At 44.2% G+C, this 13,400-nt stretch overlaps 1 protein-coding gene across 7 annotated transcripts in view; it reads left to right on the plus strand.

Moving 5' to 3' along the window:
- Nucleotides 1-1,368: 1,368 nt before the first annotated feature.
- card11 (caspase recruitment domain family, member 11) overlaps nucleotides 1,369-13,400 on the plus strand; it is a 31,337-nt gene continuing 19,305 nt past the window's right edge. For 3 of the 7 annotated variants that reach the window (XR_007029903.1, XM_047328318.1, XM_047328322.1), the window contains exons 1-19: nucleotides 4,970-5,022; nucleotides 6,581-6,789; nucleotides 7,008-7,145; nucleotides 7,256-7,435; nucleotides 7,696-7,844; nucleotides 7,983-8,162; nucleotides 8,556-8,702; nucleotides 9,108-9,233; nucleotides 9,334-9,528; nucleotides 9,633-9,791; nucleotides 10,203-10,272; nucleotides 10,371-10,573; nucleotides 10,760-10,866; nucleotides 11,084-11,124; nucleotides 11,274-11,397; nucleotides 11,532-11,733; nucleotides 11,962-12,088; nucleotides 12,180-12,423; nucleotides 12,772-12,856. Coding sequence is in view for 6 of the 7 variants with exons in the window: in XM_047328318.1 (XP_047184274.1) it covers nucleotides 4,985-5,022; nucleotides 6,581-6,789; nucleotides 7,008-7,145; nucleotides 7,256-7,435; nucleotides 7,696-7,844; nucleotides 7,983-8,162; nucleotides 8,556-8,702; nucleotides 9,108-9,233; nucleotides 9,334-9,528; nucleotides 9,633-9,791; nucleotides 10,203-10,272; nucleotides 10,371-10,573; nucleotides 10,760-10,866; nucleotides 11,084-11,124; nucleotides 11,274-11,397; nucleotides 11,532-11,733; nucleotides 11,962-12,088; nucleotides 12,180-12,423; nucleotides 12,772-12,856 (2,724 nt within the window). In the remaining variant the exon portion in view is untranslated. Of the gene's footprint in view, nucleotides 1,599-4,969; nucleotides 5,023-6,580; nucleotides 6,790-7,007; nucleotides 7,146-7,255; nucleotides 7,436-7,695; nucleotides 7,845-7,982; nucleotides 8,163-8,555; nucleotides 8,703-9,107; nucleotides 9,234-9,333; nucleotides 9,529-9,632; nucleotides 9,792-10,202; nucleotides 10,273-10,370; nucleotides 10,574-10,759; nucleotides 10,867-11,083; nucleotides 11,125-11,273; nucleotides 11,398-11,531; nucleotides 11,734-11,961; nucleotides 12,089-12,179; nucleotides 12,424-12,771; nucleotides 12,857-13,400 lie in introns of those variants that run through there. The other 4 variants (XM_035616468.2, XM_047328320.1, XM_047328319.1 and 1 more) reach the window with 4 other exon arrangements.

Raw genomic sequence — 13,400 nt, forward strand, 5'->3', positions numbered from 1 at the left:
GGCTGACGTGACAATAATGAGGCAAAGCACAATCTCAATTGTAATCATTGGTTGGAGCTAATTGTTGTATAATTTGTTATCATTGCTCATCAAGAACCTGCCACACGGTTACTGACGACTGACACATTCTAAACCCCCGTGCATATCTTCAGAAAATGTCTGGTGCTGCATTTGTGGATGTGTCTCTGTGAAATCGGAAATACGTTGGTGATATATTATTTACACCCCCCTCTAGAAAATACTCTTGAGAAAATTCCATGATTGTGGTCGTGATGAGATCTGCTTCGTTGGGGCTATTTTACAGCTGGTTACTTCAGACTTACTACCAGGCTACTATACTGTACACCTGCTGCTGCAGACCTCTCACTCTAATCATCCCGATGAATGGGGAAAGCACTGTTGTGATCAATAACATTAATAACAACCGCATCCCCTTTGGATCAGCATCCCATGGCCTTGGCTAATGTGCTGGTTCACTGGGACACTCGATGGACTCGACTAGAGCCATTGGTACACCTGTACTTTTGCTGCTGTGATGAGTCAAAAAGTCTGCTCTGGGGGGAGGGGAATAAATAGGTAACAGGTTGTCATAGGCTGCCGGAAACACTGACGAAGCTAGATAAAGATTACAATAGCAGCCACTCCAAAAAGTAAAGTAGAACTACTTTAACTATAATGATTTCAGGTGGAAATAATCCAGGCCTTTTCTGATGGTGACTTTCTCTTAACAGGTGAAGACCCTGGGATTTGAATCCATCTCTGCTATCCAGTTTGTGGGAGAATACTTCTACTACTACTTCTTTTCTCTCTCTTTTTTTTAAATATCATTTACCTATTAGATCATTATTATCCTACACCAGGCGACACGTTGAAACCCCCTGCGTTCAGATTTCTGTACAGTAGATTTCTGCACAATGAGCAACGAGTGTCAGAGCCACCGGAAGGCAGAATGTATCTTTAAATAGCCACTAGAAGTGAAACGTGCTCATTGTGCACAGTGCCTGGCGGAGGAAGTGTGCAGCTCCCGTTGAGGTTGCAATAATAATAATAATAATACATCCATGCATGCAATTCTTTTATTTATATATATATATATATATATATATATATATATATATATATATATATATATATATATATATATATTTACCATTCATGGAGTAACAGTCTCCCTCCACGCTCTCTGCTATAATAGAAGAACCAATGATACGTCCCCTGCGCATCACTGGGTGAATATCGTGCTATTCTCAGTACGTGATCGCAGACAGGGGTTGTTGCACTGTTGCTGTGAACTTGTTATTTCCATGAGAACTCACACACCGCCCACGTCCTCTCTCTCTCTCTCTCTCTCTCTCTCTCCCTCCCTCTCTCTCTCCCTCCCTCTCTCACACGCAGGCGCGCGCGCGTCTTGGACACGGCCTCTCTGTCTGTCGGACACATGGAGACGACCTGAGCGTCTGCGATCGACAAGTAAACAACTGGACCGAGCAGGGCTGCCACGCCTCGAGGTCGAAGCTGTTCGATTCCCCCTGTGCGACACGACGGACTTCTTCTTCTTCTTCTTCTTCATCTTCTTCCTCTCCGTCGCCGCAACTCAGGTAGGCAAAATGACTCTCATCCAAACTGCCACTGTGCGCCGAGGAGCGTGAACAACATAAAAGTTCCACCGACTGTTGCAACTCACTGTGTGTGTGTGTGTGTGTGTGTGTGTGTGTGTTTAACTAGAGAAATGTGAAAAACACACCACACGTCAATTTGCTGACGTGGGTTCATCACTGTGCTGATGAATCAATCACAGGATGAGAGAGAGAACCAGTTTGGTCCCCTGTTTTTTATGAGGTTTATTTGTCTTTTCTTTTTCCTCCTTCCTGATTTCAATCAGCAGATCCGTGAGGTTTTATGAGCGGCTATACATATTTGAGGGTAATCTTCTCCGCTCCTCGTACGACGAGGAGAAGTTATCAGATCGGTAACAGGAGAGCAGAAACCTCTGTCATCTCTGGCACATTAATCTGGCATCACACAAAAATGTTTGGGATTCCATGGAGCAGGTGCAGAAGACAATGGGATCCAGTGAGAGGGAGACAGGGGTCATTCACAATGACAACAACATTCACAGTATTAGGTGATATGTTATAATAATTATAATAATAATAGTGATAGATTTTATTTACATAGCACTTTTTAAGATTAAGCACTAAGTGGTTTTCCAGGTAAAAAGAAAGTAGAAATAAAAAAAACCGTGACACACATAAACAGCACTTAGCCCATGGACGTGCAAGTATAATATGGTTACAACTACATAAAATGAAACAAAATGCAGTCAACGAGATAAAGACGCGATAACACGTGGCCACAAGGAACATAATGCACATTAAGATGGGACATTTAAATTAAGGAATCAGCCACTCCCACTCACCATTTTAAAACCAATGTGCATTAACTTAACAGGATAGTGGCCCATAAGAAGATGAAAGTAACCTTTAAAAAAATAATAATCACACAATGGAAAATGCACATTTTGTGTGTGTAGGGTTAGTAGAACGAACATGTAGGATGGTTCACTGCAGCCTCCTGCACCTGACTCTGCCTCACTTTTTTCACAATCATGCAAATGGAAGCTATACAAGCGGCAAGAGAGAGCGCATGGACAGAGCCCCGATATCAAATTCCTATAGGCTCCAGCTTTTCTTTGCTGAACAATGGAGTCTCTATGAGGGCTTGTACACCTGAACCAATCGCATCTGTCCATCAGCTCGCTGGGCCAGCCAATCCCAGTCCAGCACACTTACGGTGAGCCAGGACGAATAAGGCCCTATGTGACCACTGAGCCTTATACCGTACGCACAAGGACTGAGATTGCATCGGTTTGAATTTGTGTGAAGCCTTAAGAGAGGCCAAAGCTATATGTCTTTGAATCATGCAAGGTATAATAATCTATGTGCAGAATATAATAATTTATGTGCTATCATGATTTTAAAAAATTGTGTATGTGTTGCACTATCATGTGCACAATAATCTACACTCACTCCGTTTCACATGTCTGCCGGAACATTACATTTCCATTGTGATGGACAGTTTGCCACCTCCCCATCCCCGACATAAGTTCTGAGTGTGTGTGTGTGTGTGTGTGTGCAGAAAATAGCTGTGGTTGACTGAGAGTAAAATCAAGATTACAATGATGAATGCTATGTGGGACAAATTCATACATATTTAGCTGTGTGGTTTGTTTTTTACACTTTAGAGAAAACAAAGAGGGATTTACTCTCATTTTTCTCACAGTAACTTTGGTATAAGTGACCAGATCAACAGCTTGATTTTTGTTTTTAAAAAGACAGAATAATCAGTGAAAGTCAGTTTGGTTTCCACTGAGCCATTCGTCGTTCACCAAATCTTTCCTCTACACCTCCAATATCGCCCCAAAGCAACGAACCAAAAATATAATCGTAGCAACAAAAGAAGTCAAACCACAACAAATGATAGTGATATAAATAACAGTACAGTGGAGGGATGTGAGAGAGGGGAACACTTGCAACCAGTGTTAAATGGGTGCTTGTTTACCATTATACTGCCACGCGTTTGATGGGGTTCTCTCCAAAATAATAATGGATAATTTGATAATTAGACACAGATGAGACACATTAGGAACAGATACGGACAATCACAGGAAGGGACCGAACCAGAGCCCTTGAGAGAGAGAGTAGCGACAACTCCGTTTACTCCAATGGACCATTTTTTCCCCAGTAATGGCGGATCATGGAGCCTCTCAATAGTTCCCGGATGTGAGCAGCAGCTCATTAGAGAAGTAGCAGAATGGATCAATGGACCGTCTGTGTTGCACTTATGAAGGGTTAAGACGTTTAAATGAATCAGATTGTATACTATCAGCATATCTGAATCAAATCCACGTGCGCATTAAAGCATTTAACTATGAAAACAATTTTACTTATGGACTAAAAAATGTATTGACTAACAATGTAGAGTAACTACATAGGAGTGTCGGGTCTGCTATATTGTAAATCAATACATTTATTGACTATACTAACGACCAGAAATTGCAGTTCCGTCGCGCTGAATAATGGATTCTAATTGCGCACCAAGAACTTCCGGGAACTATCTGAAGTCTACATGAATCAGGCGACGTGCAAGCATTTTGGACTTCCGTGTCAACGGCTCTGGACCAAATATGACACAGGACAACAGGAAGTGAACGCAATATAAAACAGGAATTACCAAACTCAAGAGAGACACACACACAAGGAAGGATTTCAAAGAAATGATGAGCAATAAAGTCCACCAAAACAACTATACAATTCACCAGAGTCTTCTCAAAAGTTCACAAGAGGTCTTGGTGCTAGCTGACCATGACATATATGTCCAAATGAAAAACCTTGATGGGAAAATGCATCAGTCTTTTCTCATTTCAAGTATTCTCATATAATAAAAGAAAACGACTGTAAGAGTATGGTAGACAATACGGTGCAGAAGTCCATAACTGTCTTTATTTGTAGGAACCACTGAGACATTTCTCATATAAATTGAAATAACTATAATCGAACTTTAAAGTCTATCATTCCATTTTCATTTCAAAAACGTACAGTAAAAATGCAAATGTGGCGTCCATTTTACATTCAGGGTATATTGCAAATCACACATCTTTGGCACTAGTGATGCAATCCAAAAAAGAATAGAATCCAGTTTATGTTTAGTCATGCAGGGATTTCCTTGTGCTCCCTTATAAAATGCAATATAAAACCTTTTTACAAAGTTATAAAGTCCTGTTTGTGTGTCTGCCTTTGTGGAGTCTGGGAAAAAAAGGAAAATGCAAAGAATAGTTTGTGGACACACACAGCTCTAAAAGGGACTATCAACTCCCCCTGACCACAATAGTAAAAACAAAAGAAGGCGAAAAGAGAATAGAGGAATAGAGGTGCTGCTCACATCTGGTTTGAGAAGGAGGAAGCAAGGATGAGGTTTCTCGGTAATGGACTCCAAAATAAGAGAAGAGAGAAGAGGAAACATGTATGTGGTTACTCAACAGGTCTGTGCGCGTTTGAGGTGTGTGTGTGTTTGTGTGTGTGTGTGTGTGTGTGTGTGTGTGATCTGTAGTGTGCATGGGTGTCTGTTGATGTGAGTGCTTGAGGCTTCATCATCTGCTCTGAGTGTGGCAGTATGTATTTATTCACACCCAAAATACAAATACCAGCTTCAAGTTTTGAAAGAGTGTGGTATTTCGCCGTGTCTCGGGCTGCATTTAAAAAATGTGGCGTGAAATTGATTCTGTTTCACGGATTGTCAGAGTCTGAAGGGAGCCGAACTGCCTCCAAATATGAGTGTTGTTTAACTGCGCGACAGAAATGTACTAAAACTCCTTCTCTTCTCTCTTTCTGCTGCACCGTTTGCCTCCAGTTAACCCCGTCTACGTGTTTGTCCTGAAGTATGAAGGCGCTGGCTGATTTTTAATTTTTTTTTTACATGTGCACGGTGCAGGTGACAGCTTTATGCAAAAGTGTGTGTCATTGCGTGTGTTTACAGGAGTAATGACATCAGAATGCCTTGATTTGCCTACAAGTCGCAAAGCAGGGTTATAGGATAACAGCTACTAGCCGGGCAGCATGCAAATGCTTATGATGCATGGGCAAAGTGTGTGTGTGTGTGTGTGTGTGAGAGAGAGAGAGTGAAGTGATGGAGAGAGGAAATCAAGTGGGAGTAAGAGGAAGATAGAGACGAAATGTGCCTTTATGGAAATTAACTGGAGAAGCAATGGAAAGACGTCAGTTGGTGAAACTTAAGGTGTTTATAAAGGAAACAGATGAGCTGGGAGATGTTTGGAGCCCGAATGAGCAAAATCTCACTGTGGGTCGGCTAAGTTATTGCTGCTTCATGAAGACTCACAGGTTTCCCTTGCCTTTAAGCGTACATGATCGATGATGTGTTTTAACATTGTGTAATAGCTGTTCATTTTGAAATATGCAGTTATTTCAGTCTGGACCAAAATGGGGGACGGACCCAACATTTCTATTCTTAGCTCCGTGCCCCTAACATAGCTAAAAAAAAATACAGCCCGAAAGGATACACCTCAAATTCGTAGCAGTTGTTGCCAATTATTTGATCATGTGAGTGGGATTACATGAGCCTGCTTCAATTGAATTAGAGGAAGAGGGAAAGCGTGTGTCAGGGCGCCATTTTTGGATTCGTTTAATCTTCTTTAGTATTTCTGATGACTAACTATGTCATCTGAGATGACTTGATGTCAGCGTGTGGTTCCTGAGAACCGCCAACAATCTCATCTTTGTCATCACTGTTTTGGGGTTTTCTTTGCACTTAGATGTTTTTGGGGCCGACAAATACGTCAGTGAACAACCACAGATGCCAGTTTCTTCAGTCAACCTAAAAATGGTGCACTGTATTGTAGCCCTGTTATCTGTATTAGGACAGACACATATCCGTGCAGTGAGCATCTCCTTGATTCACTTGTGGATGCAAAATTACATAAGCTCAATAAACACTGACCCCGCACACAGTGATGAGCTGCTGAGAGTGAATGACCCCTGTTGTTTGTTTTTTGAACCTTTTTCAGGGTGGAAGCGATGGAGAACGGGACTTCTGGGACGTCTGATGACGTGGAGACGCTGTGGGAGGAGGTGGAGAGCAAACGCTACGAGCTGTGTCGCATCATCTCCCCGGCAAAGCTCACCCCTTACCTCCGCCAGTGCAAAGTCCTGGACGAGCAGGATGAGGATGAGATCCTCAACTCCATGCTGCTGGTCTCCAAAGCAAACCGCACGAGTAGGTGGAAGGATGTATGTGTTTGTTTGTGTCTCGATGGTGGAGCTGGAGCTCTAGACGTATTTCCTTGAATGACTTGATTCACTGTCAATGCAAAGACTAAATTACGGATTGTTCCTCTTTTGATCTGAGGCTGTATATTGTTCATAAAACAATAATTGTTCATTGTTCTGCTGTGTTGAACCTGAAATACGATACGTTCATTAATCCCCCATCAGGCCGCCTACTTGACATCCTCCACACCAAAGGAGAGCGGGGTTATGTGGCGTTTCTGGAGAGTCTGGAGTTTTACTACGCCGACCAGTACAAGCTGGTCACGGGAAACGATCCGACGCGGCGCTTCTCCACCATCGTAGGTGAGACACGCACCTCTGGATGCAGACACATCCATGCGTGGACGTACTCTTATTTTATTACACTATCTAGAGTAGATGTGATGTGAGTTCTTTTTTTGTCATCCGACCAGCAGTGGAGGAGGGTCACGAGGTCCTGACCCAGTTCCTGATGAACGAGGTGATGAAGCTGCAGCAGCAGTCCAAAGTCAAGACCCTGCAGCGGGATGAGCTCACCAGGAAGAACTGCACGCTGGAAGACGAGCAGAAGAAGCTGCGGCTGGCCAACCAGGAGCTCCAGGCCTTCCAACAGAGTAAAAACACATGTTATTATTTTAGATATATTCTGATCATGACATGCAAGACCCCCCTGCACCTGTGTTTACCCTGCTCGATCACACTGTCTACTAAAGCCTATTGATATGACACTGTGCCAATTGTCCTGTGTGGTTAAACTCTGCAGAGTTGGCAGAGTTGACGTCGGCATAATAGTCCTAACATTTTGCTATAAATGGCTACCACTCACAGTTTTTTTGGCCATTTACTATAAAATGACGGTGGTTGTTTTCTCCAGGATACAATAAGTTGAGAGAAGAGAGAAACACATACAGCGATGAGCTGCTGAGAGTGAAGGACGAAAACTACAAACTGGCCATGAGGTACGCCACACTGAGTGAGGAGAAGAACATGGCGGTGATGAGGAGCCGAGACCTTCAGTTAGAGGTAAAGATGGAGAAAAGAATGCATAAGTAATGATGATTATTACTGAAACATTGACAGTGAGCTGTGAGCAAAATTTGAGGGCATCGATCGGGCAGTGTCTCCATACCTTGTTGTTATCCATCCCCTCCGTGTGTATAGATTGATCAGCTGAAGCACAGGCTGAACAAGTTGGAGGAGGAGTGTAAGATGGAGCGGAGGCAGAGTCTCAAGCTGAAGAATGACATCGAGAACCGGCCCAAGAAAGAGCAGATATTTGAGCTGGAGCGAGAGAACGAGATGCTCAAGATCAAGCTACAGGAGCTGCAGTCCATCATACAGGTGCGGCTGCGCACGCACACACACACACACACACACACACACACACACACACACACACACACACACACATGGATGGAGGATCTGGTACAAGAGCACCTCTGACTTTATTATACTGCATTAGGACTTGTTGGTATAAGACAGAGGCAAATCAATGACACTGTGCCAGTTTGTGGTCGCTGTGCAGATGATTTGAATGAATCCTTACTGTGTGTGTTGTCTATGTGTATATGATGTACGGCACGCAACTACCTGGAACTATATTACAGTCTGCTTACAACCTAAATCTGCAATAATAAAGAAAAAAACTCAAAAGCTTTGGCTGAATGTTCCACTCGCATGTTGCTAACTGTGTGTGTGTGTGTGTGTGTGTGTGTGTGTGTGTTTTATATCCAGCCTGGTCCCCTGCCTGCATCAGACAAGGCCATCCTCGATATTTTGGAGCATGACAGGCAGGAAGCACTAGAAGACAGACAGGATCTGGTGAACCGCCTCTACAACCTACACGAAGAAGTCAGACAGGCAGAGGAACTACGAGATAAGGTAACAAAGACATCGCACGCACACGCACACGCACACATACACACACGCACACACACGCACATGCACGCAAGGACATGCTCATAAAGTAAGGTAATATATGCAAAAGTTAGTTGTCTCATGACAGCAGTTGTTTGTCTGAATCCTTGTTCGGATGTGTGATTGTGTGGAGCCGTATGAATGTGCTCCAGAGTCAGACAGGGAATAAACCTATTTGCATGCCCATGAGTTTCCATTTGTGAGAAACACACCCTGTGCAGAAACCCCCCATCTCAGGCCTCGCTCTCTCTACGTAACATGGTCTTTCTTCTCTCTCCCTTCCTCTTTGTTTCTCTTCCCCCTCTCTACCTTTCTCTGTCGATTAAACTCTGAGTGTGTGTGTGTGTGTGTGTGTGTGTGTGTGTGCAGTATCTGGAAGAGAAGGAGGATCTGGAGCTGAAGAGCTCTACCCTGCAGAAGGACTGCGAGATGTATCGCAACCGCATGGACACCATCACCATACAGCTAGATGAGGTGGAGAAGGAGAGGAACCAGGTGGAAACACACAAAACACAGAGTTTTGCAAGTGCACACTATGACCGTTCACATTTTGCACATTTGGTTGTTACTTACCTCCATCTCATAATCACAACAGGCGTTTCGTGCCAGAGACGAGGCCCAGCACCAGTTCTCCCAGAGTCTGGTCGACAAGGACAAGTATCGCAAGCAGATCAGGGAGCTGGAGGAGAAGAGCGATGAACTCCAGATCGAGATTGTACGCAAAGAGGCCAAGCTGGTCACCCTGGAGTCTCGCCTACGACGGGTGTCCAAGGACATTGTTTTGGACCAGGTTAGACACAGCAGAGTAAACTCGGTGTTTACGGTTATTCCATAATGATCTCATTCTTTTGTTCAAATGTCCAATACAAAAACAAGACATTCTGATGTTGTTAGCAGACTCAGCTGAAGGACTTGCACCCGACCATCGTCTCTCAGGGGGAGGAGTTTAAACGTGTCCCCGGCCAATCAGAATGGTCCAGCGATGAGTCGCCAGAGGAGAGGCCCTTTTCTGAGGAGTCCCGGCTGAAACGCAGACCTAACCTCAAAGCAGGGGTCAGCCAGCGTCCACTACTCACTCTCACTTACTTATTCTTATCTTTACATTTTACTCAGTGATGTTTTCTCCCACACCACATATTTATTTTTCTCTTGTTTTTATAGCTCCAGTAGCAAATTACTTTTGCACCAACAAACATATAATTCATGATAACTAATGCCTTCTTTATATCCTCACTCCTGAGAGAATCCTGCATAAAAAAAACCTTGTCTTAAATTTGAGAACACTTTGAAGTCACGAGAAGTTTTAATAAATAGCTTTTATTCCTGAGTAAGCAAACACTTCTCCGTGTATAGAGAAAGAGTCTATGTTGTCAGATGATGAATGGCCATTTAACATCCACATTTTAACATTCATGCAACCACTAGTAAACACAATGCAGCAATATGAATGTTTTTGTCTTATAGAACAGAGTTAAGTCTCCCGTCTGTTTACAAAGAGACAGTCAAGTCAACTCAGACGCCGCTCAGCCTGCAGGTAACCCACTGTCATAAACCGTGGCTCATTCATATTTCAAACCTTGACTACGACACGTCCCTCGTCTGAGTATATCCACGTTTCTCTCCAACTCTCAGGTCCGCCAGTCAACGGGGGGGATTTTCTGGAGATTCACACGTCGAACCCGCGCCTCAATCACAGCTCCCTCCCTCCCTCCCCCAGCTACCCGATGTCCCCCACATATGCTCCCTGCTCCGCTCCTCCGCTCTCATCCTCCTCCTGTCCCTTTCCCTCAACACTTCCTTTTAGCATGGTGGGGCAGAGCAACAGGCCGAACATGGTGAGGTCCAGAGTTGAATCTGTCAGGGCGATGCAGAAAGAAATGATGCATCTCCTTGTTACCAGGAGATTGCAGTACGGTGTCTCTCCGTTCCATGTTTGGTCGAAACAATTGTCCCGTTGCTTTGCTGAGTTTCCAAGCTGGAAGTTGTCAACATTCTGCTTTGTTCACTCGTTAAATCTCCAGTTTCGCTACCGTAACGACAGTCTCCTGTCCACGCTCCCTGAACCGCCGGAGACAGGATCGCTGTACCGCAGAGAGATGGAGAAGGATCACGACTTCCACCCTCGCAGGTAGTCACAGCCTTGAATCATGTCAGCAAATCAAAGTGGTGCGCATACACTATATCCATTTAACAAACCAGTCAGTCTTTATCAGTCATGTCGATGGAGATCCAACCTATTTTCATTTTGCCCTAACCCTAACCCTTTTTATGAATTTGGGCTGGATTGTGTTTCATTTCCTGTAATGAATACCTTAAAAACACTCTGATGTTTGGTCTCTTTTTAGCATCTTGAACTCGGATAGTGATAACTTGGATATGGAGTATGGTAAAGTTTACCTTAACACACATCTCAAAATGGCACGAATTATGTTTTCGACCCGAATATCTGTATTTATCTTCGGCTTGCCTCTTTTTAATTTTTTTTTAAGAAATCTCTTTTTATTCTGTCTCTTTCCCGTCTCCTCTTTTCCTCAGGGGACGAAGTCCAGCGTGGTCCTCCTTCTGTCCACTCCTCTTCCTCCTCCCATCAGTCAGAGGGAATGGACTCTTATGAACTTGAGCAGGTCAACAGTATCTTCAGGAAACTCTCTTTGGAGAGGTACAGCACAGAGACCGCTGCGCTCACATAAACAAGAATCAATGCGAGCCAAACATACTTATAAACATGTTACTACTGTCACACTTGTGTTTATTTGTGTGTGTGTTGTGTTGTGTGTGTGCGTGTGTGTGTAGGCCGTTCCGTCCGTCTCTGTCATCCTTCTCCAGGAACAGCTCGTCGCTGAAGCCGGTGCAGGAGCTGTCATTGCTCGGCGACAATATTTTGAAGAACATCAGTCTGGTTGGTGGCAACGACAGCGGGATTTTCATCTCGGCTGTCCAGTCGGGATCCATCGCTGAGAAGGCCGGGCTACGAGAGGGTCACCACCTCCTGCTGGTATGTAGTCTGCTGCTGAAGCATCGACAGTCGCGCTCACTGCACGACTGTTGTCTGTACAAAAAGCATACAAATGTTTGCCATCACAAACCTTTTTTTCCCATATATCTAGTTGTGTGTTTGTTTTCCATCTTCCGTATGATTAGCAGAAGTGCAAAGAATTAGTTAGAATGCACCGAAAACATTGTTGCGTTGATCATCTGTCTTATGCTGTGATTGGCTGACCAGCTGGAGGGTTGCATACGTGGGGAGAGCCAAAGCATTTCATTGGATACCAGCACTCAGGAAGAAGCCCATTGGACGCTGACGCACTGCTCTGGACCAGTTCGCCTGCACTATCGAGCAAACTTTGACTGCAAGTGTTTCTTTTATTGGAGTTAAGAATGCGTCATGTTTGTTTGTGGTGTATTCATAAACTATAATATACAAATGTGTGCGTTGTCCAGCCTACCGGCGCCTTCAGAGTGACCTAGCAGATGGCAAGCTGGCTTCTGGAGACTCCTTCTACATACGGGTCAACCTGAACATTTCTGTCCAATCGGACAGCTGCTCACTGAGCGTGCGCTGCGACGAGGTGGTGCGCGTCCTGGACACCAGGCACCAGGGCCGCTGTGAGTGGCTGTGCAGCCGCGTCGACACCTACACCGGCTTGGACCAGCCGGAGTGCGGCACACTACCCAGCAACTCACGGTACAGAGCAGATATCTCAGAAATAAAAAAAAAAGCACTGACCCTCTGAGTTTGATGAAACCTCTCATTTAGACCTGCGCATTTATATGCCCTTACAAACCAGCATGTAGTCTTGGACCCTTTAAATGCTGGAGAGAGTGAGCATGGTGTTAAAGTGATGAACTGCAACAGTCGAGCGGCCATGCAAAGTGGACCAGTCTGCTCAAAAGTCTCAATAATTGCCCTGATGAAGCAGCAATATCCAGCAACACACACAGACAGACCCTTCAATGATAATGCATGTTTTTCTTGTGTTCAACACAATTTATAATGAATGGTACATGTGTGTTCGAATATGTGCGTGTGTAGGGCCCAGCAGCTGCTCCTTGTAAAGATTCAGAAGTTAGTGTATCGTGGCGGGAAAGAAGAAAATGAAATCCAGCGCAACAGTAGGGTAAGAAGCGTTTAGACTCCGACTCCTAATTCCTGTTTGACTAAATGCTCCAGCAACTCCTCTGAGGCACGTGATATTTCAGATTTGAAAGTACGGCGGTTGGCAGTGTTTGCAGTTTGTAAAGTGGACGTCGGAACATGTTTTTTGCGGCTGCTTTAACAAGTCCTTCTCATAGTTAGGATACCTGGTTGTAGGTGTTTAGCCAGGGGGCAGCAGGTGGGAGCCTCAGACTTCCACATGTGGCGCACTGCAGTGTGCAGTTGTTTGCAGACATTACATATGTGCCTCAAGCTGACCAGATACATCAATAGGTATCCACTGTATGCATAAGGAGCTGTCTGAGAGCTTCTGCATTCCGGATGTGATGTTGCCAAAGAATATTTTTTAATGAATGCTTCATTTTAGACCAAATATATCGCATGTGTAATTTCTCTGCAGAGTATTTTTGATCGATTTAAAAAAATGAAAAATGTGTGTCACTTTCTTGCATTGCGTTGAGTCAGTACTGTACATTTGTTTGGGGTCTGTAGTCTGAGTCTACTGT

Source organism: Scophthalmus maximus, chromosome 17, assembly GCF_022379125.1.
Source record: "Scophthalmus maximus strain ysfricsl-2021 chromosome 17, ASM2237912v1, whole genome shotgun sequence".
In the NCBI taxonomy this organism is placed as follows: domain Eukaryota; kingdom Metazoa; phylum Chordata; class Actinopteri; order Pleuronectiformes; family Scophthalmidae; genus Scophthalmus; species Scophthalmus maximus.